The sequence below is a fragment of the Anolis carolinensis genome, chromosome 2, assembly GCF_035594765.1.
Source record: "Anolis carolinensis isolate JA03-04 chromosome 2, rAnoCar3.1.pri, whole genome shotgun sequence".
Lineage (NCBI taxonomy): Eukaryota > Metazoa > Chordata > Lepidosauria > Squamata > Dactyloidae > Anolis > Anolis carolinensis.
Genome location: NC_085842.1, coordinates 222,940,698 through 222,964,420, shown reverse-complemented (window position 1 = coordinate 222,964,420; position 23,723 = coordinate 222,940,698). Strand labels below are relative to the sequence as shown.

The following is a 23,723-nucleotide window of genomic DNA, read 5'->3' as shown; positions in this document are numbered from 1 at the left end:
TTATTAGTTATATTATTTCTGTTTATTACAATGGTAGTCAAATAATAATAATAATAATAATATAATAATAATAATAATAATAATAATAATAATGCAGACTGTGCAAGGAAACCGACGAAACCATTAATCATATCCTCAGCTGCTGTAAAAAAATCGCACAGACAGACTACAAACAGAGGCACAACTATGTGGCCCAAATGATCCATTGGAACTTATGCTTCAAGTACCACCTCCCAGCAGTAAAGAACTGGTGGGATCACAAACCTGCAATAGTATTGGAAAATGAGCACGCAAAGATACTGTGGGACTTCCGAATCCAGACTGACAAAGTTCTGGAACACAACACACGAGACATCACAGTTGTGGAAAAGAAAAAGGGTTGGATCATTGATGTTGCCATCCCAGGTGACAGTCGCATTGACGAAAAACAACAGGAAAAACTCAGCTGCTATCAGGACCTCAAGATTGAACTTCAAAGACTCTGGCAGAAACCAGTGCAGGTGGTCCCGGTGGTGATGGGCACATTGGGTGCTGTGCCAAAAGATGTCAGCCGGCATTTGGAAACAATAGACATTGACAAAATTACAATCTGTCAACTGCAAAAGGCCACCCTACTGGGATCTGTGCGCACCATCCGAAAATACATCACACAGTCCTAGACACTTGGGAAGTGTTTAACTTGTGATTTTGTGAAACGAAATCCAGCATATCTATCTTGTTTGCTGTGTCATACAATAAAATAATAATAATAATAACAAATAATAATAATAATAAATAAAGCTTTATATACCGCTCCATCTCCTCAAGAGGACTCAGGGCGGTTTCCAACATGAACATAAAAAACATTCAGTTGTCAAAAAAACACCATACAACAAAGTTAAACATAATAAACAACATCATAAGACAGAACCAAATCAATATACTCCATCAAGGATTCAAATACCAGTAAACAGGACTTCAAGGTAGACATAGCTAAAGACTTTGGGAAACTACCACGCTCAGGGCTCCATAGCATTGATCCAAAGGCGAAGACTATTCTCCACCATATTACTATCTCTATTATTATTATTATTATTATTATTATTCTCTTCCATATTATATTAATCAATGGCCACTCCCTGAATATTATAGCATCAATCCATAGCGTCAATTCAAGGCATTAAAAGGCCTTGCAAAACTGCAGCTCCCGGGACTCCATAGCATTGAGAGGGATTTGCAAAAGTACAGCTCCCAGGACACTATAGTGCTGACCTATGGCAGTCAAAGGCTATAGTAAAGGTAAAAGTTTTCCCCTGACATTAAGTCTAGTCGTGTCCGACTCTGGGAGTTGGTATTCATCTCCATTTCTAAACAGAAGAGCCGGTGCTGGCCATAGACATTTCCAAGGTCATGTGGCCAGCATGACTGCATGGAGCGCTGTTACCTTCCTGCCAGAGTGGTACCTACTGATCTACTCACATTTGCATGTTTTTGAACTGCAAGGTTGACAGAAGCTGGGCCTAACAGCAGGAGCTCACCCCGCTCCCTGGCTATAGATGTTGAAAAACTATAAGTCACAGGGTTTCAAGTTTTATGGGCTTCACAGTCCAAAGACCTTGGAAATCACATCTCCTATAATACCATAAGGTAAGGTAAAGGTTTCCCCTGACATGAAGTCCAGCCATGTCTGACTCTGGGGGTTGGTGCTCATCTCCATTTCGAAGCCAAAGAGCCGGCATTATCCGCAGACATCTCCAAGGTCATGTGGCCGGCATGACTGCATGGAGCGCCGTTACCATCCCGCTGGAGCGGTACCTATTGATTTACTCACATTGGCATGTTTTCGAACTGCTAGGTTGGTAGGAGCTGGAGCTAACAGCGGGCGCTCAAGCCGCTCCCGGGATTTGAACCTGGGACCTTTCGGTCTGCAAGTTCAGCAGCTCAGTGTTTTAACGCACTTCACCACCGGGGCTCCTTATAATACCATAGCATTGACCCAAAACTGCAACTCCCAGGGCGCCATAGCAGATTTATGGAACTAAAAGACTATCAACTTTGGAAAACAACTCCCAAGCTCGCAAAGATGATCAAAGCAGATAATTCACATTATTTGCTTCGAGCTGGATTTATGCGTCTACACTGCCATATAATCCAGTTCAAAGCAGATAATCCGGGTTTTATACGGCAGTGTAGATGGGGTTCCATAGAACAAAGAAAGCATGGGTTTCTGTAAGTTTTCCAGCTGTATTGGCCATGTTCCAGAAACATTCTCTCCTGATGTTTCGCCTACATCTATGACACGCATACTCAGAGGTTTGTGAGGTCTGTTGGAAACTAGGCAAGTGGGGTTTATATATCTGAGGGGAGAAAGAACTCTTGTCTGTTTGAGGCAGGTGCGAATGTTGCAGTTGGCCACCTTGATTAGCACCTGTTTACATCCTGGGGAAATCCTTTGCGGTGAGGTATTAGCCGGCCCTGAAGAGAGCAAGACTCTTCCTTCCGCTAACTCCAATGATCAGCCGAACTCTATCCCTTCCTAGCTCTTGCTTCCTCTCTGAGGGCGCGTGCAGGGCGGGGCCACGCCGGGCGTAGAGCCGCTAGCGGGCTACAGCGCTCGCATTCCGATTGGCTAAGGCGCCCCGCGCTTGATTGTGACGCAGGGCTTCCCCTCTCTATTTAAGTTTTGGGCGGTTTGTTGGAGGCGCCTCAGAAAAGATTTGGGAGAGTGAGGGAAGTGGTCTTTTTTTTTTTTTTTTTTGGGAGGTGAAGATGACCGTGCAGGCCTCGCGCCCCGATTGGGAGAAAGAGCACCTTTGGCACAACCTCCTGGCGCTGGGCTTCGACCCCGAAGAGGCTGCCGCTGCTGCCGGAAAGATTTCCACGCACCTCCGCCTGGGAGAGTGAGTCCAGCGAGGAGGAAAAGGAGGAGGCCTAGTGGAGGAGGAGCCGGCCTTTGGGTTGTGGTTGCCCTTTCAGGACAGGGCTGGCATTGGGTCAGAGATGGGACTGTGCTGGGAAGTAGGTTTGAGCAGGTTGAGACTCAAGGAGCCTTTTTTTTTCTATGCGAGGGGCGATTAGAGAATACTTTCTTCACAGGAGACTCTCAAGCATCTTCCACACAGCTGAATAAAATCCCACACTATCTGCTTTGAACAGGGGTATATAGCAGTGTGGACCCAGTTCAAAGCAGATATTGTGGGATTTTCTGCCTTGATATTCTGAAATATAGGGCTGTGTGGGATTCTCAAGCAACCGGCCATAAAATTCATAGAAACAATACTTTATATTCACAAAGCTGTTTTTTTAAACAACCAGTTTGTCCCCAAAGTATCTGTACATAGGAAAAATTAACACATTCATATGTTTTAATCTGTGTTTGGTTTTAATCTTGGTTGGATTGGGCTTGTCCCCATGTAAGATGCCCCGAGTCCCTTTGAGGAAATGGAGGTGGAATATAAAAATAATGTTATTATAGTTGTTATTGTATTCTGTATTGTTAATTTTTTCTATATTTATAGATTTTTCAATCTATAAATCCCTCTCTTCATGAGAGGAGACATGATGTCCATATGTAAATATGTGAGGGGAAGTCATAGGGAGGAGGGAAGAAGCTTGTTTTCTGCTGCCCTGGAGACTAGAACATAGAACAATGGCTTCAAATTACAGGAAATGAGATTCCCCTGAACATTAGGACGAACTTCCTAACTGCGAGAGCTGTTCAGCAGTGGAACTCTCTGCCCCAGAGGGTGGTGGAGGCTCCTTCTTTGGAGGCTTTTAAGCAGAGGCTGGATGGCCATTTGGCGGGAGTGCTTTGAATGCAATTTTCCTGCTTCTTGGCAGGGGGTTGGACTGGATGGCCTACGAGGTTTCTTCCAACTCTATTATTCTGAACAGGCAGTCCCTGAGGACCCTTCCAGACAGGCCCTATGTCCCAGGATCTGACCTCAGGTTTTCTGCTTTAAACTGGATTATATGTCTGCACTGCCAGGTAATCTGAGATAAACAGAAAACCTGGGATCAGATCCTGAGATATAGTGCCTGTCTGGGAGGGCCCTGAGTTACAAACATCCAACTTACAAGCGACACATTATTATGAATGGGGTTAGACAACAGGAAGTGAGAGAAATCTACCCCTCAGATGGAAAATTCATTCCTGAAAGCGTTACCATAGTTGAATGATGCAGAGCCTGTGAATACAAAGGCCTGATTGTAATCTCACAGGCCTGCAAAATTGAGGCCAATTTTTCCATTTTTTTATTTCAATTTTTCATCCTTAACCGTCATTGGAAGTTGTTCAAAGATTTGTTCTTTTCTTTTTAAATTTGTGCATTCATCAAAAAGAACAAAAATTGAAATCTAGTCACACAAATATATACATGAGCTAATGCAATATTTTGTGACTATATGAATACCCAGTATTTGATAAAAAGCTTTGTGTGTGTTTTCTTTGTTCATCAATGACAAATTATCAATTTCTGCTCTTCTAAAAACTAGTACAATCCAGTCTTCTGTTGTCTGAAGGTCTGACTTCTTCCAATATTGTGCACAAAAGTAAAACTGCAGTAAAAGTATGTATGTACTTTTGCTTTTTGATGCCATAAAAAGGCATGCCATCCAAAATGCAGATCATGGTCTTCTGTTCCTAACAATCTCTCATATTTTTTTTTACTTTTAAAGGAATATGTTTGATCAGCCAAACAAAGACGCATTTCATGTTGTAGCATGGTTTTTGTTTTCAAAGCTGGACCAGGCACGTTGCAATGAGATCTTCAGGTGAGAATAACATTCCTCTGACATCTTGGAAAAATATTTATTACTCAAAATCTTTAAGCTTAGTTATTGGTGTCCACAATATATGTAAGTATTGCTTAGCTAAACCAGACATTGTTTCTAGAATCAGGATTTGCTTTGCCTTCTGTCTAGGTGATAGGTGATGGCAAGCTTGCCATTTTGAACACCTTATTTCCTGCCTGATACGTTCAATTGGCAACTTCACAACCTGCTCATATAACCTAAATGATGGGTTTCACCCTAATATAGTCTATAGAATGTAAGATGAATGGAATAACTAATTCATGTGATTAGGTTGGTGACAATGTTTGTATGTATTGGTTAGGAAACCTAAGCACTTGAATAATCATCATCATCATCTTTATTTTTATTCTGCCCTATCTCCCCAATGGGACTCAGGGCGAATTCCAATCACAAAAAGGCAAACATGTCAAACATACTCCAGAATACTGTCTGGAATAAATGCCAGATGCTCTGGATGGTAAACAGAGATAAGAGACTTCTCCAGCATCATAGGCACAAGAAGAAGGCAGTCAATAGCCTACCTGGGAATGAATTCCCTCACTGTGGTCCTAATTGAAGCAAGTAGGACAGTTACGACTTCTGCTGAACCTCAGGTGGAGTTGGAGATAAGAGATGTGGGGCACAGGCAGTGAACTCCTCACATGTGGTTGATTTTGGTTGGCCACCTGACAAGCTGAGTGGGCGCAAGGAGAGAATAAAAAGACACAAACAATTAAGCTCTTATAAGGCTGCTTTCAGAATGTACCGAATGCAGTAGACCAGTGGTTCTCAACCTGGGATTCCAAGGTGTTTTTGGCCATCAACTCCTAGAAATCCTAACAGCTGGTAAACTGGCTGGGATTTCTGGGAGTTGTAGGCCAAAAACACCTTGGAATCCCAGGTTGAGAGCCACTGCAGTAGATGATACAGCCCTGACATGTTTCCCAAAATGCAGATTTATGCTGGTAAGGCTAGAGATATACTTAAGTTGCAAGGGAATGAAAGATGTAGCAGAAAAACACCTGGAAAACCACTGTTGCTATTCAGCCTCAACAGTAAGCAAAATAACTTGTTAGTGTTCTTAAGTAACATCAAAAGCCTCCTGTATGGCTGGGTTATGGCAAGGGAAGTATTCAGTGTCTTTAATACATTTTGAGATTCGTTTCTTTCCTTTCCCTGGGAATGGAAAGATTGTGTTTCCCCCCCACAGATAAAAGGGAAGATGCAGAACATCGAAAACACTCCTATGAATGGATGAAAAAAATTTCAGTAAGTACAGTATTAGCAAAAATTGGATGCTATCCATGTATTTAGCCCAAACTTACCAGGGTATACATCTCCATGTGTTGCTGTATTTGTGTCATGATAGTCGAGATAGTTGTATGCAACATTAAGTAAGCACGTTTTCACGTTTTGAAATTACTCATCGCCTGGAAAAATGCCAAATAATTAGAAATGGCACCAGAGAAGCATTCAGAAGAGGTAAATTTCTTAGGCTCCTTCTACACTGCCATATAAAATCCAGATTATCTACTTTGAACTGGATTATATGGCAGTGTGGAATAAAGCTTAATATATAAAGCTTCCTGTTGTTTTAAGATTCCATTTAATATCCTTTATATGGCATGAGAATAATCCTATCCTTAGCAAAAGTGGACCAATATTGTTCAACTGAAAACCCATTGGACTGATGAAGCATTAGTCAGTAGTGAGATGTGCTAGACATTGCAGTCCAGCAGAATAATCTGGGCAGCCACAGCTGCATGCTCTTTTTAAAGTATTTACAAGTGAAATACTGTAAGTCATAAGATAAAGCTGATGCAGTCATATGATAAAGCTGATGCGGCTATGACATTTGAGAGCCTACATAAAAGAGTCTTCGGCTGTAAGCACTTGACCTTGTGACTGCTTAGAGTGTGAAAAGTCAGTTATGTGGCATAGGAGAGAAGAATGCCCATTTTGGTACAATTGATTTCTAGCAGTCTTTTATGCCTCAATGGCTGCTCCATCTGTACCATCTTCAGGTCGTGGTAAGATTTGGCATGGTAAACCCTGACAGAGAAACAAAAGCCATTTGGCACAGTTCTACTTGCAAAGCAAATAAGCATAGTAACTAAAATATTATATAAAAGATTTTGTTGTAGGAAGACTTTCACTATCACAAAAAATAATCTTAATCTTTTTATTTTCCTAGGATGATTGTGGGGAAGGCTTTCCTCCAGTTGTTCCGTCCTTATTCCTTTCCCCTGGTGGTCCTAAGTTCATTCACCTAATGTTCCATTTCTCAAGATACGTCTTACTGCATCATATTAAAGTGACTTCTACAGGTAAACAATTGTGTCGGTGCAGGATGCAATGCCTGCAATGCTTTCCCTTAGAAGTAGGCCCCTGATTTGATTTGGGGGAAAGGGGGTATGTTGTGTTGCCAGGGACCTTTCCTACAGAAATCCACCTGTTGCAGATAGCCTGTATGTTGTAGAAGACTCTTAAAATGTGGCAGGGAGTCCTATAAAACCAGAATGGTGGAAAATACCTCTGGCTTTCCCTTGTGGCTGCATGCAGCTGTAAAAGTTGAGCAGTGAAAATAAGCCTTCCCACAATTGCTGACTCGTGCAGATCCCTTGTTAAAGTTTCCCCAGAAAGTTTTTGAAAACCAATAGTTTTTCTTGTTGCTATCTTTTCTGTGTTTCACGAGAACATTGAAATTTTTGCTGAAGTATAGAAGAAGTTATACTGAAGCCCATTCATTCTTGTATATGTAGTAGACTGCATGTTATATAGAGTTCTGTGCAATGATCTTTGAGTACTTTCCTGGTAGTAAGTACAGTGTTGATGCTGGATTCAAGAAGCCCAGGTACTTAGAGGCCACAAGTACAAAAGGTTTAGTAAACATTGGGCAACCTTTTCCTTTTTGTGTAGCAGGTGGCATTCCCTGCCCAAAAGCATTGAACTCAAATTCCCCAGACTGCAGTATGGCAATGGCAAAATTCCAGGTGTGTCAAAATCGATTTTTAACCGCTCTACAAAAAGAAGACTTCCTCATTCAGGAACTTCAGAAGAAAGCACAGTAAGTATGACTATAAATGAATATGATTTATAGATTTTAGATTAATTGTCAGCGCTTGTTATTTTCAGTATGATGTTTTTATATATTGTGTTGAATATACACTGAAGTAGTTTAAATAACTTCATGATTGTGAAAGCTGATAATTATGAAATGTGATATGCAATCCTATATTGGGGAATTTGAAACAGAGTATTCCGGTGGCAAAGTTAAAGTACTGAGCTGCTGAATTTGCAGACCGAAAGGTCGCAGGTTCAAATCCCAGGAGCAAAGGTAGCACCTGCTGTTAGCTCCAGCTTCTGCCAACCTAGCAGTTTGAAAACATGCCAATGTGAGTAGATCAATAGGTACCGCTCTGGCGGGAAGGTAACGGCGCTCCATGCAGTCATGCCAGCCACATGACCTTGGAGGTGTCTACGGACAACGCCGGCTCCTCGGCTTAGAAATGGAGATGAGCGCCAACCCCCATAGTCAGACGTGACTGGACTTAACGTCAGGGGAAACCTTTACCTTTTATGCATCGTCACCTATCAAGGATGCTTTAAACTACAGATTCATGCACTGGGATTAGAAATGGAAAGGTCTGGAAAATTTTGGAAGAATTTCTCCCCTGATTCTCCTCCCAATTTTTTTATTGGAAGAAAATGAAATCACTTAAATTGTGGATTTAAAAAAAAAGAATTAGGAATAAAATGTTTAAAACAAGGTTTCCATATATTTGATCTCTCCAAAAGTCTTCTAAAACTATACAAGAAGACTGTTATCTCCCGACAGCATATATCTGATCATTGCAATACTTTTTTTCATCATTTCTTGATTCTCATCATAGGAATGACTACTTTCCCCTTAATATTATGGAAGGTTAGAAGAGGCAAGACAATTGTCTGTGCTTTATTAATGTTAGCAATTTATTTTTACTGATTTTTGCCTGATCCTAATAAAATGGCAAATGCAAGAAGAGAGCTCCATGCAGTTCAAGGCTTAGTAATTCAATTTGTATTAAAAATAACTTCACAAAACAGAATTATATAGTTATAGAATATTGTATCTTAATATATAATTAATAGCTAATTTTTGAAAGGAAAAATGCTTTTCAGTCTGCAGATGATGCTAATGCTACATTTTGTCTTTTAAAAATGTTTCCCTTTACAACCCAGCCCCTGCACTACTCCATGTTTTTCTCCCATGGTGTCAACATTTCTCCAGATTTTACATCTCTAATTGGTAGTGGGGTTCTCTGGTTATCTTGGATTAATCTTTTGCTTGTCGATTTTGAGTTTTACTTTTTTATTTACAGGTGTTTAACTAAACAAATAAGGAATTTACAACATGAAAATGTAGATCTGGACAGACAGCTCCAAAAGTATGTTTATCCTGTTAACTTGCTTACCTTTTTAAACTTCTGTCTTGTGTTTTTCCTCTGTTAAGTTTCCTAGGACTTTTGCTGTGCAGCAGTACATTTCATGAGTATTGTAAGATATAGGAGAAAGAAGCTTTAGATATATATATTGATATGTTTTTTGCTCTGTTGCATGGAATATCTTCAATTCATTGACAAAATGTATCTGAATTTACCTAAGAAATACTACTTCTGCTATCAGTGAAACTGTTTGTTTTTCTCTTGGGCAGAATGTGGGAAAATGTTCCCCAAAATCAGCATGACACCCTCCAGAGGAGAATTGAAAAGGTAAGGATTTTTTCCCATATATTCAGGGTATAAATTTTCATTTGAAATGTATTGTTGGCTTTTTCAGTGATTTCTTCCGTTTCCACCTTTCAAATTTCCCAAGGTTCGTTGTTCATGGGAAGCAATAATGAAAGTATTGCATCATCTGCAAAATGAAAGAGAAGTAGTGGATGCAGTTCTTAAAGGCCATGTAGATGAGTATGTATTAGATGGCACAAGTGTTAATATCAACATCCCAAGGCCGCTGATTGAAAAAGTTGAAAAGGAAATACACAAGGTAATTATCTTATTTTTGGACACTACACTTTAAAACTCTGACTTAAATTGTTGTTTGACTTTGTGTGATATTGAATAACGTCAATTGGTTGGATTAGAGAAAGGCAAGCCAAGAATGCATCTGCTGTGACAAGGGAAGCGAAGAGATGGTGAAAGCAGCCCTTGTAAGATAAAGAGTTTTCTTATGTGCTAATGATACATTCGTTTGAGCTGGAAAACATTAATCACAGATGGTGTATCTGAGCTTCCTTTACTGAAAACAGCAACAACGGACACCTAACTTCTCCCATGATTGAGATGACTGGAATGTGACAAATATGTGTATCGTGTAATAATCTGTGCTGAATCCTGTCCATTTATCTGTTTCCTCTGTTGGCTAGACCTTTTAGAGAGGACAGGTGTTACTCTTATGATAGCTAACCAGGATAGTAACTCTGAGTGCAAAATGTAAGCATTCAGTTTGTAAACCTACTTAGTCAAAAGGCATTTTCAAGGTACTGTACTGCAGAGCAGTTTATAAACTCACTAGCTGTGCCCGGCAACACGTTGCTGTGGTTTATGAGAATGCTTTGTTGGTCAGTTGGAATAGCAGTGAATAGCCTTGCAGCCTCAAAGCCTGGCTGTTTTCTTATGGGAATCCTTGTTTGGTGAGCTGGAATACAAAGGAATAGACTTGTTGCTTGAAAGGCTGGGTACTTGCATTGTAGGGGAATGGTTTTTTGGGGCTGCTAGAATTGCAATGAATAGCTTCACTACTTCAAAGCCCGGCTGCTGCTACCTAAGGGAATCTTTGGTTGATCAGTTTCAATAGTGCAGAGTAATATCACTGCTTCAAAGTCTGGCTGCCTTTATTTATTTATTTACATCACTTTTACCCCGCCCTTCTCACCCGGAGGGACTCAGGGTGGCTTACAACAATCGGCAATTATATTGCCCAAAATACATTCAATAAAACAGTAACAGAATCCATAAACAATAAAATAGTACTGCATTAATTAAAACTCTAATTAAAATCTGTTTAACCATGAATTATAAAATTTAAAATGCATATATAGTTAAGTTTGTCCACTAACACCTTCGCGTATGCCTTGATTCACGTTCTACCAAGGTTAATCCTTTGTTGGTCTGGTTAAATTGCACTGAATAGCTTTGCAGCTTCAGTGCCAGGCTGTGTTATACCTAGGGGAATCCTTGTTTGGCGAGTTGGAGTAGCACCCTCAATCAAAGAGCCGCTTTGAAGCCTGGCTACTTCCTTTGTTGGAGAATCCTTGTTTGGCCAGCTTGAATTGCACTGAATAGTTTTGCAGCTTAAAAGCCTGGCCGCTTTCTACATAGGGCATCTTTGCTAGGCCAGGTTGAATGGGATGGGGTAGTCTCGTGGCTTCAAAGCCTGGGGTTTTCTACCTAGGGGAAATCCTAGTTGGGCAGGTTGAATAGCACTGAATGCTGCTTTCAAGCCTGGCCACTTTCTACCTTGTGGAATCCTTGGTTGGCCAGGTTGAATAGTCTCGGTGCTGCAAGTATGAATGCTGCAATTAGTCAACTTGATTAGCATTTAATGGTCTTGCAGCTTCAAAGCCTGGCTGCACCTTCCTTGTGGGAATCCTTTGTAGGGAGGTGTTAGCTGGCCCAGATTGTTTCCATTTTGGAATTTCCAATTTTCCTGTTTTCAGAGAGTTGCTCTTTATTTACTGTCCTGAGATTAGAGATTATATTGTTCTGTATTATTATACCACAGTAATTATTTCACATTACAGTAGAGTCTGTAATATGAACATTCGCTTATCCAGTGTTCTGGATTATCCAACGCAGTCGGCCTTTTAGTAGTCAATGTTTTTGTAGTCAGTGTTTTCAATACATTGTGATGTTTTGGTGCTAAATTCGTAAAATCATAACGTAATTTGACGTTAAATAGACTTTTCCTTAATCCCTTCTTATTATCCAACATAATCGCTTATCCAACGTTCTGCCGGGGTGTTTATGTTGGATAAGTGAGACGCTACTGTATATTTATAATCTTATATTATCTTCTTAGAATTGGATTATATGAGGCTCCTTCTACACAGCTGTATAAAATGCACACTGAAATGGATTATATGGCAGTGTGGACTCAAGATAATCCAGTTCAAAGCAGATAATATAAGATTATAAATGGGTAATATAGCTGTGTGGAAGGGCCTTGAGTCTACACTGCCATATAGTCCAGTTCAAATCAGATAATCTGTATTTTATAGGCAGTGTGGATCAGGCCTGATTGAAGAGGCCCTGGGTGCCATTAAATGTCTGGGTGGGTTGCCAGGAGACAAAGTGGGCGGAGCTTTCCCTTCTAACGGGCAGCAATGGGAAAAAAACAGTTACAGTAGAGTCTCACTTATCCAACATAAACGGGCCGGCAGAACGTTGGATAAGCGAATATGTTGGATAATAAGGAGGCATTAAGGAAAAGCCTATTAAATATCAAATTAGGTTATGATTTTACAAATTAAGCACTGAAACATCATGTTATACAACAAATTTGACAAATAGTAGTTCAATATGCAGTAATGCTATGTAGTAATTACTGTATTTACGAATTTAGCACCTAAATATCATGATGTATTGAAAACATTGACTACAAAAATGCGTTGGGTAATCCAGAACGTTGGATAAGTGAGACTCTACTGTATTCTTTTCCCTCTAATTAGGACTTTGTTTTTCTTTTTTTTTCTTTTTTTATTTAAGAACACAGACCGGATGACCAAATTTGGTGTGTTTGGGTTGTGTAGTTTTGTTTAAGTTAAGGGAAAAACTATCAGAACACACACACACACACATATATATATATATATACACACACACACATATACACACACACACACACACACTGTAGCGTCTCGCTTATCCAACATAAACGGGCCGGCAGAACGTTGGATAAGTGAAAATGTTGGATAATAAGGAGGGATTAAGGAAAAGCCTATTAACCATCAAATTACGTTATGATTTTACAAATTAAGCATCAAAACATCATGTTTTACAACAAATCGACAGAAAAAGCAGTTCAATACATGGTAATGTTATGTAGTAATTACTGTATTTACAAATTGATCACCAAAACATCGCGATGTATTGAAAACATTGACTACAAAAACATCTATATATATTAAAAGGGTAATGAAATTTCGGCCTAGGACAAAACAAAACTACACATCCCAGAAACACTAAACTTGGCAGTACAACATCTCATCCATGCCTCTACGTTCATACAACAAAAAGAAAAGAAAAAGAAAGTCCTATTTAGAGGAAGAGGAATAATTGATTGTTTCCAATTGCTTCCAGTTAGAAGGCTAAGCTCCGCTCACTTTTTATTTCGTGTCAAAAGCATTGCATAAATAAATACATTTTAAAATGATGAAAAAAAAGGAAATCACAAGCACCTAAATAGTTTTAGCCCACTTGGTCTCCAAGCAACCCACTCAGCCCAGGGGAAGGCAGAGTTAGGCCTCACTTAGGCCTCTTCCACACTGCCTATAAAATACTGATTATCTGATTTTAACTGGATTATATGGCAGTGTAGACTCAAGGCCCTTCCACACAGCTATATAACCCATTTGTAATGGATTTAATGTCAGGGGAAAACCTTTACCCTTTACCTTAACTACCACCAATTCCTCAATACTTTATTTCCCATACCACCATACTTCGCCACAGCAACGCGTGGCCGGGCACAGCTAGTTGACTACTAAAAGACCAACTGTTTTGGATAATACAGAACATTGGTAAGCAAAGGTTGGATAAGCGTGACTACTGTGTGTGTGTGTGTGTGTGTGTGTGTATATATATATGTGAGAAGCCAATTGGGATAGTTTCCAAATCTTTTAGCCCACTGGCATACTTTTAGCCCTCCCTCTTTTTCTGTGCTTAAAGCTGGAATGGTGAATGGATCTTACGATTGCATAATTATATATCTTTTTCTCCTTTGTTTTCAATGTCTGAAGTTCCCTATAGGGAATGTGTACGAAGGAGGAAAACTAAACATTGTAGCAGTCATCCAGTTATTAAACAGAGCCTTGAAAATGTTGATTAATGAACGTCGACACTCTGAAAAGGATCCACTAAAATTGGATCTCAAGTATTTTGAAAGAAAGACCAAATCTCAGAATGAGGCTTTACTGAGACTAAAGTCATTGAGGTGAGCATGGAAGTCTGTGGCATAAATACTGTATTCTCTGGTCATCACCTTTCTTCCAGACTAACAGGCAAAATCTAAGCCAATTTAGATACAACAATTTTTCCCTGGTCTGAGCTGCCTTTTTTTCTCCCTATCCCCCCCACCCTCGTGTCCCATCCTTTGCCCCAGACTTGTTCTCTGTAACATCTGGAAATGGGATTTATTCTTGCTTTTAATTGCCTGCTGTTGAGGAGATTTAATCTGCCCTGAGTCTCCTAGGGGAGATAGGGCGCGATATAAATAAAGTATTATTGATAAGCTGGAAAGAGTCCAGAGGAAGGCAACTAAAATGATCAAGGGTCTGGAGAACAAACCCTATGAGGAGCGGCTTAAAGAGCTGGGTATGTTTAGCCTGCAGAAGAGAAGGCTGAGAGGAGACATGATAGCCATGTACAAATATGTGAGGAGAAGTCATAGGGAGGAGGGAGAAAGTTTGTTTTCTGCTGCCCTGGAGACTAGGACGCAGAACAATGGCTTCAAACTACAGGAAAGGAGATTCCACCTGAACATCAGGAAGAACTTTCTCACTGTGAGAGCTGTTCGGAAGTGGAACTTTCTGCCCCGGACTGTGGTGGAGGCTCCTTCTTTGGAGGCTTTTAAGCAGAGACTTGGATGGCCATCTGTCGGGAGTGCTTTGAATAAGTTTTTCCTGTTTCTTGCAGGGGGTTGGAGGTCTCTTCCAAATCTACGATTCTATGATATTATTATTATCATCATCGTTATTATTATGCCTTTTATAAGTTTGTCAAGAATGTAGTAATTGTGTAACTATTTGACAAATTTAAAACAAACTTGGGTTTAAGTTTGTCTATAATTTTGTGTAAATGAAATTTGTTTGTTGTGTTCTTAGTTTCTTTTTCCTTGCAATGTTTATCTTGATTACAAGTAAATTGTAATCAATTTACAGGAAGCAAATGTTTTGACAGCTTCTGTATTTTCGAAACAAAATGCTTGTTTTTGAAGTAGCTTTGTGAAATTTCTATTTATTTGAATGCAGGCAATAAATTTCACCCAATAAACATCTTGGTTATTAATATTCTTATAGGCTAAAATTAAAGCATGAGGACCGTAAATTGATAAGTCAAATGATTGCTGAAAAACAACAAGAATGGGATTTGAAATGGAAAATCTGTCTTGGCCAGTCACCTTTTCAGTTAATGAGAGATCCAAACCCTGTAAGTATTTGCAAAGTAAAATAATAGGAAAGAGCTTGTACTTAAAAAGAAATATATAAACGTTTATACTTCTGTATAAGTTGAGGTCATGTTTTGGAGCCAACATTATGAACTGTGATTCAACCCAGGAAAGACCAATCTCTCACTTTTGTCCCTCGGAGAAGGAAATAGTTTATTTTAAAATAAAAGATGTGCTACTTTTGATCTGTGGATAAATTGACCCAGTTTTGTGAGGTTGTTTTTCTTAAACTAAAATTTCTAGGCTTAAAACTGAATATATACATACTTCAAAAGAATTTACATATACAATGGAAATGAATGTCTGCTAAGAATTGCAACAGAGACATCTTTTTTTATAGTATGAATTGTTGAGCTAATTAGATTTCAAAGTAGATATCTCCTTGCAGTATAATTCTAGGTTTTTGAATATCAAGCTACTTAATGTAATACTGATTATGCTTTTCTTTTAGGCTCTTGACTTCTTACCAGCCATGTCCCCACTTTCTTTTGCTCCTGCGACAGAGGAAGCTTATAAAAGCAGTGTTTTTTGCCAGTTCCCTGCATCAATTCCAGGTAGACCTTGAACCTAAGGAAGGATTTTTCTTGCTGTTTTAATTGGGATTCATATCTTGGGCCTAGCCGTGGCATGAAACTGTTTAATATGGAATGTTTTGTTCTAGTAGCTACTTAGAAAGAATGCTTTAAGGACTTGAATGAATGTTTGCAAAACAGGTGAACAGGGATTCATTTTCATTGGTTCAGGATTCTGGCTGGCAGACTATATGTATGTAAATGATTGACAAAATAGGCATAACACTAATTTAGGGAGCAATAAAGTATCAGACATTAAGACTCAGAAGATAGAATCTCACGTGTCAACTGGATGTCAACTATGTCCATTTGCGTTTTATCTCATCCCAATTACTTGGTCTCTTTAGTGAGCAGACTGTTTTTATTAGCTAAGGAAGGAAATCATTATTTTGACTGCAGACAATGCCCTTTTGTTCCTTCTCTCATACTTTTAACCAAATAAATTTGGAAGTCTGATCTTAGTATCTCATCCCTTTTGGAAAAAGCCAAGATATAATATTTTGTCTAAAGTCTGGATTGGATGGCGTTTGTATATATTTTGGAGTCTGAAAAGTATCCTTAGTTTAAAAAACCTTGCAAAGTTGATACAATGCAAGCCATTAATTACAAGACAGAAATGAGCTTTGGGCCCTTCATAGTTGCCCATCTTTTCCATCTGACTAGACTGTGAGTGTTTATTCCAAACTGTAAGTGGCAGGCTCAGATTGCTATAGATTTTAAATACTTCCAAAATGTGGTAAAGAGATTGCTAACATATGTCTAACAGTTGAATGCAGTTTGAATCGAATGAGCATTTTCTCCTGTCCATAACAACAAACACCTTGTCTTAGTACTTAAACAATAGGCTTGATTGTGTGTGTCATTTTTTTGCATATGTTTTAGAGGTAATAAAAAAGAATCTCCAAACAGATCAATTTGATGGAACTGGTAAAGCAAAAGAATGCCAAGGGTATTCAACTGTGCTGACTGCAGAGAGGTATGATTTTAATATGTTCTTATGCAGTGAGTTGGTATATGCAAAATGAAGGCACGTATATTTGGGTGGGGGAGGTGCTCTTACACTGTTTAGGCTCATGTTTTTATCCTTAGCTATGAGATTAGCACAAAAGTGGGCAAAGTTCAGTCCTGAAATCTATCTTTGCAACCTATGAGCCCCTGCCCGAAAAAGGAAGTTTTTTAAACCATAAAAACCTGTCCCATGGTAAACCATAAAGTGTGTGATAACACTGAAAAAGGACACCCCACCTAAACTGAAAGTGTGGCCCTAAACTGAAAATGTGGCTGGAAATGCTAATCTAAGTCAGTATTTGAACTCTTCAGAACATCCTAACAATGAATGAGGTATTTGCTCCCTTGTCTGCAACTTTCCCCATTTCCTTGTAGCAAGGAGGCACCCATATCTAGTGAGAGTTACACGATTCTGCTTTGCTTATCCTAGAGTTAACACCCCCTCAAGAGAAGGATCACCCATCCTTCTCCATTCAGTCTAGGAAGCAACTCTAGTCAAGGCCTTTCTAGACCAGCTTCTCCCCTGCAAATGCCCTTTGAACTAGCTCTCAATGCTCCCATGCCATTCAGAAGCATAGAGGCTGTTTCTGTATATATAGCATCTCTTAGAAACATATCTATTTTAAGAGAGGAGGAGTGACCAGACATCAGGGAATAAGAGTAACTAACAAGGAAGAGTAATTTCATTGTATATATGATTTTGTTTATATATATACACATTGCTGTGGTGCAGAGGGGGAATTGTGGGACTTTCTAGACGTTGGGGTGCGACACTTAGCATTCCTAGTTATGGAGTGTGTTATAGCTAGAACCTCTGGATCTTGGAATCCAGCCACATCTGGAGACCCTAGAACATAATCTCTCCAAGAACAAGGAAGCCTTTGTCCATCTGTTTGGGAGGCTGATACTCAATGAGAGAAAAGCCATGCTCTCCTTGTCACAAGCTCTCCCTATAACAAGGATGCCTTTCGATGACCGGAACGAACTGAGGGAAATCGTAACGGACAGATACGGGGCACACAATTGTCAACAGCTGAACAATATCAACAAAAATACATAACATCATTGCTGTCTCTCTAGTAATCATTTTTTTTCTAGGGATGTCATGTCTTTGAATCTTGCTAGAGCATCTGAAGAAAGGATGGCTTCTGAAAGGGTAACCCACCTCTAGCTTGTGTATAATTCTGCTGTTTTTGAAGAAAAATCAAAGGGCATCTATAAAGCTGTAGAATGCAGGGATTGCCTTATAATAAATTGACATGGTTCTTTTTAGTCTGCTTATGAGTGACCTTGAGTTCTTGTCTGAGTAATCTACAAATTCAAGAATAAATATGGTCTTTTCTGACACTCAGACTGAGCATGCATTTGCATATGTAAAAGAAGCTGTTAGCATGTCTTATGCTGAGAATTTATGGAGTGCTGAGGGGCAATTAACTGACTGGTCAATGATTGGATATCAATGCAGATAATTATTCAGCTTGCAAAGATCTCATTCACTGAGTATATTCATACTTGATTATACTCTTGCTTTCAACCTAAATGTAATGGCACATTAATAAAAAAATCAGTTATAGTCAAAGAGGCGGGATTTTACCTGGCTTGATTATTATATAATGAGAGCTTTGGTTATTCCAACCTGTGTAAAACTGAATAGATTCACTAGTTATTTTTTATTCTTAAAATGATACTTCATGCAACCTGGAATCTTTTCATTTTTTAGGAAGACTTAGTTCCTCCAAGTCTGGAATACAAACACAAATTAAGTAGTGATTGTAGTGTTTTCATCTACAATTATGATAGATTGCAGGGTATGAGAGTTTGCATGACGAATCAGTCCTAATACATATAAAACTTGTATCCCCCCCCCTGCTGCCCCAAGGAATCCAATGCTGACACTCCTACAAGCGCAGAGCCTTCTGAATTTCAGATCTTAAAATATACAGGAAGAAAAAGTAAATTAGCAGAAAGTGGGAAGAAAAGACAGACTCGTATTCTGAAGACAGCGTCTTCAGTTAAAAAAGAAGATCTTCTGAAGAAAGCACAAGAGCAACTGGTGGAAGAGGTGAGGAATAGTGAGATGGTGCTTGAACTTCAGTACAACTGAATTTTTTATTTGTTTGCTCTACTAAATAAGTATTCAAGTTATCGAAGACTATAATCTTGTCAGTTAAACCCAACAGTCCAAATAGATCTTAGATTTTTATATTTCCTTATTTCTTCACCTCTGCCATTTTATGGATCTGGTATAAATAAGAAATAGCGTGGGAAATGTCTAAATGACGTGGTAAAATGGTAAAATGAAGGTTCTGGTGCACTAAACCAGATTACTGCATTACAAGAACACATAGGAGAAAGGTGTGATTGTACTTGGATTTGTGCTGTGCCTCTCCATAGTAATACAGACTTCACCTTCAGATTTTTCCATACAGAGACAGCTCTTCCATCCATAAAAATATTTTATCCATGTAGAAATGTTATTTGTATGAAATGGTTCCTAAGAGATGAATGTTGCCAAACTGTTCTTAAGCATTGGTAGCAGGGTAAATATTCTAAAGCTGCTAGGTTTCCTTGCATGGAGGTCTCATCTGTTACTCACACATTTCATATATTTTGTGTATTTGGGTTTCAGACACTGGTTCACCTGCGGGGCTGTTTATCCTTGTAGCACAAAAATCGCAGGAGGTGAAGAAAGTGCTTGATCCTTCCTTAGTTTCAATACTGGAAGATCTGAGCTGAGAAGGGCACTGAGTCAGTGAGCAGATGGAAAAACTGGCTGCAACTTGAGTGAATGCATTCATTTCTTAAGAGCTGCCTCAGCTTGGCGGGACTCAAGGACTGGTGATTTTCTGTTCCAGTTTTTGATAAGCTCCCCTGAAGTCATTGATTTGGAAAACATAAGTTTAGAACCCCACTGAAGTTTCTCCGTTATTAGAACATGATTTATTTTTCTAAATTTTAGGATTTCTGTGTTCTTCTAGGTAGCAAATGTGGTAGTATCTGAATCACCACAAAACGTTGGGGGGAAAGGAAAGGATTTGGAAGACCTGATTGGCTCCTTGAACTCAGATCCTTTCTTAACAAGGAAACAAATTCCGCGGACTCCAGAAAACCTGAGTGAGTGTTTTTAATCTCGTAGCATTTTGATATAAGTAAAAACCAGTTTTAATACTTTGAGGATTAATTTTAGCCTGCCTGATAGATCCATATTCCAAAAACCCTTTTTTGCTGCACCAGGTGAAATGGGCTCAACATCACCATAGATCTCCTATGCAGTTTTTTGAGCCGCAGTTGGTGTGTGTTCTGTTCTTGCATTCGAAAGTATACAAACTGGGATTTTCCCCTATTGATATCCCACAGTAAGGAGATTGTGGCAAGTGTAGAATGTGTAGTTCCCAGAAATCTCGAAGCCATGGAAAATAATAATTTCCTATTTTTTTCCACAAAAAGAAGTTTTGAGAAATTTGAAAAAAAAATGCTATATTATCTAGCATGCTTTATAGATAGAAAGTGATTGAAAATCACTTTTCACTCCAGGAATATAAAATATGTATAATTTTGTGTGGCATATTAAAATTATCATTTGTTCAGAAAATAATTGCATAGAAATTATTTTGTAACATCTCTGAAATGGTTTGGGGGTTTATGAGAATTAAACAAAAACCCACACAGTATAAAAATAGAAAATTATTAACATAAATTAAGCCATGAAGTATCAAGGAGACCTCCAAAGTACTTATTTCCGTAGTGAGAACTAAGAAAAGGAAATCAGAACCAGGAATTACAGTAATTTGGTATTTTGCAAGCTCTTTAGGGTTTCCAATAGTGGGGAACTAGCACTCTTTAGCCAGAGACATTATTTGGAAGCTCACTGTATACTGGTAGTTAATGGTTCATGGGCCCATTCTGTGGAACACCAGTTTGAATATCACTAGTGTATATAATTTGATGTAAAATCTACATAATGTTAAATGTAATGTATGAAAAATCAGTGCATCAATTTCATATGAAGCTCTATTCTGTACTGTGTCTCGGCTTGTGTAAGAACTGAAGAAGGAGATGGGAATCAATAGAATTTTTATTTTTTTTAAAAGTGACAAGTTTTGGCTTGTCTGGACAGAATGAATCAATCCATTCATGGATGGCACTTTCTCCTTGGCAAGAATGTAACTTCATGACAAGTCCGCCAATATACCAGTCTCCCATTCTTTGTATGGATACACATCCCTGTACTTAGAAAAAAAACAGAAAAGCTTAATGTTATTTGGATAACATCTCTTAAAATCTCACTCTTGGGAAGGAGAGGAAAATGTTCAATTGATCAGAGTTCAAGGTCGCTTTTTTGCTTCATTTGGCTAGCAGAATAATGCTTATCATTAAGTTTTATAATGCCAGCAGTGTTGTCTCTTAGCCATTGCTGTAATGATCTGATACCTCTGTGGCTGCTGAGACCTTGCAGAATACAGGTGTGGTATGTATTGAAGCAAGCAAGAGAATTGATATTCACTATAGTAGTTTGAAAGATGCTATGTTAACCTATTACAACAATAATGCATTTACAGTGGGGGGGAATAGAATAAAATGCTGACGTAACTTTTTCCTGATTCAATTTTAGTTAGTGAAATTAGAAGCTCATGGAAAAAAGCCATCCAAGTTGAGGAATCTTCAAAGGCAGAATCACATCACGCTGACGCAACAAAAAAAGACTTACCACAAGATACAGTCCCTGCATCTGGGAAGCCAATAGATTCCAGTATTGCAGTCTTTATGTCATCTGACTCAGCCGAATCTCCCTTCTTCCTGGAAATGCCATCTTCAGAGAGCTTGAAGCAGGGGATCCTGGGTCGTAATGAATTGTCCCCCCACCAAAGGTGTGCTGGGCCACTGGATGAAAGTTTTTTCAAGCAAAGACTGACACTTACAGTTTCAAATAGTCCTGCAACTGGTAATCCTGCATTCAGCCTCAATGCAGTAAATAAATGTGCAAGCGAGTTGTGTGATGATCCAGGGAAGTCAACAGAGACTTTGTCAACTTACAGTCAGGATTCTTCAATGTGTTCAACGTTGCCATGGGCTGGCACTCGAATGTCAAGTGGCAATTGTGACGATAGCCAAGAAGTTGTCAATTTTAGCATACTTCAGGAAACCATTCCAGAAGAAGCAGAGTCTATAAGTCCAACGGGTTTTAAGGATTTGGAGTCTGATGAAGTAAAGGAAGATAGCTCACAAGACAACAACAAAGGTTTCTCTGTTCATGTAGCAGAGAATGAGCGTAAGTTGGATTTACATTCTATTCGGAAACGATACAAAGCATTGGAAAAGACTCTTTTCAAGAACTCATCTTCCAGAAAGCCCATTTCAAGACGCAGATCAGACTTCAGTCTTCTTTCAGTAGGCTTAGAAACCACCAATGTACTTAGCCCTTCTGGGAAACCGTATGCATTTGATGCTGAACTTATGAAGCCGCCAACACAGATGGATGGCTCTTCTTGAAAGAAAAGCCCCTGTCTCCCCTCTAGTTCCCTTTTCTCCAGTACAAGCAGGAAAAATATTGGATGTCTATTGTGAAGGAGACCTATCTGATAAATTAAAGGGTTAGTACAATCGAATCTGCCAGGCAGAAGTGTGTCTGAATAACTCTTTCAAAAAAGTAGTATTAAAGTGAAGAAGAATATGCAGAGACCTGTAAAGATAAAGCTATTTTACGTTTGTATAATCATGATCGACTGGACTTGGCATATAACATTTGTACATTCTTCTTTTGCTAAGAATAGTTTTGGAAATTTGATTCAAAGGAGACCTTACTATTAATTAATGCTATTCCTCATAGTTTTGTTGCCCAGTTCTAGTGGTAGCGTCTCTCTATTCTAAAATATACTAATACATTGAAGTCATTTGAGACATTGGGAGAATGGAATGTAAAGATTTGAGAGAATGCAACACTAGAAAAAAATTATATTAATGCATCTTGTCTAACAGATAATAGTACATTTTCAGATTTGTAAACATAGATTTCTCTCAATTTCAAGCATAATTTTCAAGTGAACTGTAGGGAAATAATTGGCTAGACGAATTACTTATTACATTTTACTCCTGATTAGAAATCTCGGATTGTTGGAGATTTCTTCTTGTTGAACTCGTCTTGCATATGTTAGTTTTCTCTTAGTACATCTCCTTGGAGTAGACTTCTGTGAAAATAAGTTGGTCTGGCTCCTTTTCTTTGCAGTTCCTTGTAAGGCTGTTGTATTTCTGCCACCATCTCAACAAAAAAGCACTATGTTTGGCAATGCCAGAATTGGCTTCTTTCCATTTGGCATGGATTTTCCACAGTTACAAGGCATGGAGATAGATGGTCACATGGAGCAGGGTGTGTGTCTGTCCACTTCCATCCCATTTGTCCACGTTTGGAATGGTGGGGCAACAGAAAAATTAAAAATCCAGGATACCTTTTATTAATAATGAATTATTAAAATCATCAGAATTCATTTGCCTAGGGAAGATGTCTCTAGAAAAAGAGCCAATCTATTAGGTTCATGCCTTAAAACTAATATTTGTCTTGAAATATTTATTAAAACTTTTCTTTTTTTAAAAAAAAAAATAACACAATAAACTTGACTCACAGACATCCGAAGTTACTTTTTCCCTTCCTTCACCTTTTCTGATGTGAAAAGTAAAATTTTCATAGATTTGTGTAGGAGGCTCAGGTTGCATGTTCAGTTACTAGTTGATTTAAATGTATGCACTCTTTCAGATTATTGGAAGTTCTGTGAATAGTGTACCTTCTGGATTGAGAAATTACTGCTCCAGGAGCTGGATTATAACCATAATCTGAGAACTATGCATTGTCCGAAGCCTCTTTGATAACACTAACAATATTTGAAAAAAAATCTGTTCCTGGTATGAAAGTGTTATTTCTTGTTTAATTGTGTGGTACTTACTGTGAAA

General features: G+C 38.8%; 1 protein-coding gene and 1 non-coding gene across 6 annotated transcripts; both read left to right on the top strand.

Moving 5' to 3' along the window:
* Positions 1-2,615: 2,615 nt before the first annotated feature.
* haus6 (HAUS augmin like complex subunit 6) lies at positions 2,616-23,403 on the top strand. 5 transcript variants are annotated; one of them, XM_008103506.3, is made up of 16 exons: positions 2,616-2,879; positions 4,657-4,752; positions 5,964-6,042; positions 6,968-7,100; positions 7,696-7,840; positions 9,135-9,200; positions 9,467-9,524; positions 9,628-9,801; positions 13,775-13,968; positions 15,053-15,182; positions 15,653-15,755; positions 16,656-16,749; positions 17,880-17,937; positions 18,661-18,843; positions 19,760-19,895; positions 21,394-23,403. In XM_008103506.3, exons 1-16 carry the CDS (start codon positions 2,749-2,751, stop codon positions 22,269-22,271), a joined length of 2,658 nt encoding a protein of 885 aa, XP_008101713.2. In that variant the 5' UTR covers positions 2,616-2,748; the 3' UTR covers positions 22,272-23,403. The 5 variants fall into 5 exon arrangements, with proteins under 5 accessions (XP_008101713.2, XP_008101712.2, XP_008101714.2 ...); XM_008103505.3 differs by having other exon boundaries at positions 2,617-2,879; positions 7,693-7,840; XM_008103507.3 differs by having other exon boundaries at positions 2,743-2,879; positions 5,984-6,042; positions 7,693-7,840.
* LOC134297256 (small Cajal body-specific RNA 8) lies at positions 17,676-17,806 on the top strand. Its single transcript, XR_010003985.1, has one exon. It is a non-coding gene; the product is annotated as a small Cajal body-specific RNA 8 (non-coding RNA).
* Positions 23,404-23,723: the final 320 nt, after the last annotated feature.

Coding starts and splice junctions, on each gene's coding strand:
- haus6 (XM_008103505.3), top strand. CDS start 2,749: ATGACCGTGCAGGCCTCGCGCCCCGATTGGGAGAAAGAGCACCTTTGG. Junction 16,750..17,879: donor ACTGTGCTGACTGCAGAGAG/GTATGATTTTAA, acceptor TTTTTTTTCTAG/GGATGTCATGTCTTTGAATC. Junction 17,938..18,660: donor AAAGGATGGCTTCTGAAAGG/GTAACCCACCTC, acceptor TGCTGCCCCAAG/GAATCCAATGCTGACACTCC.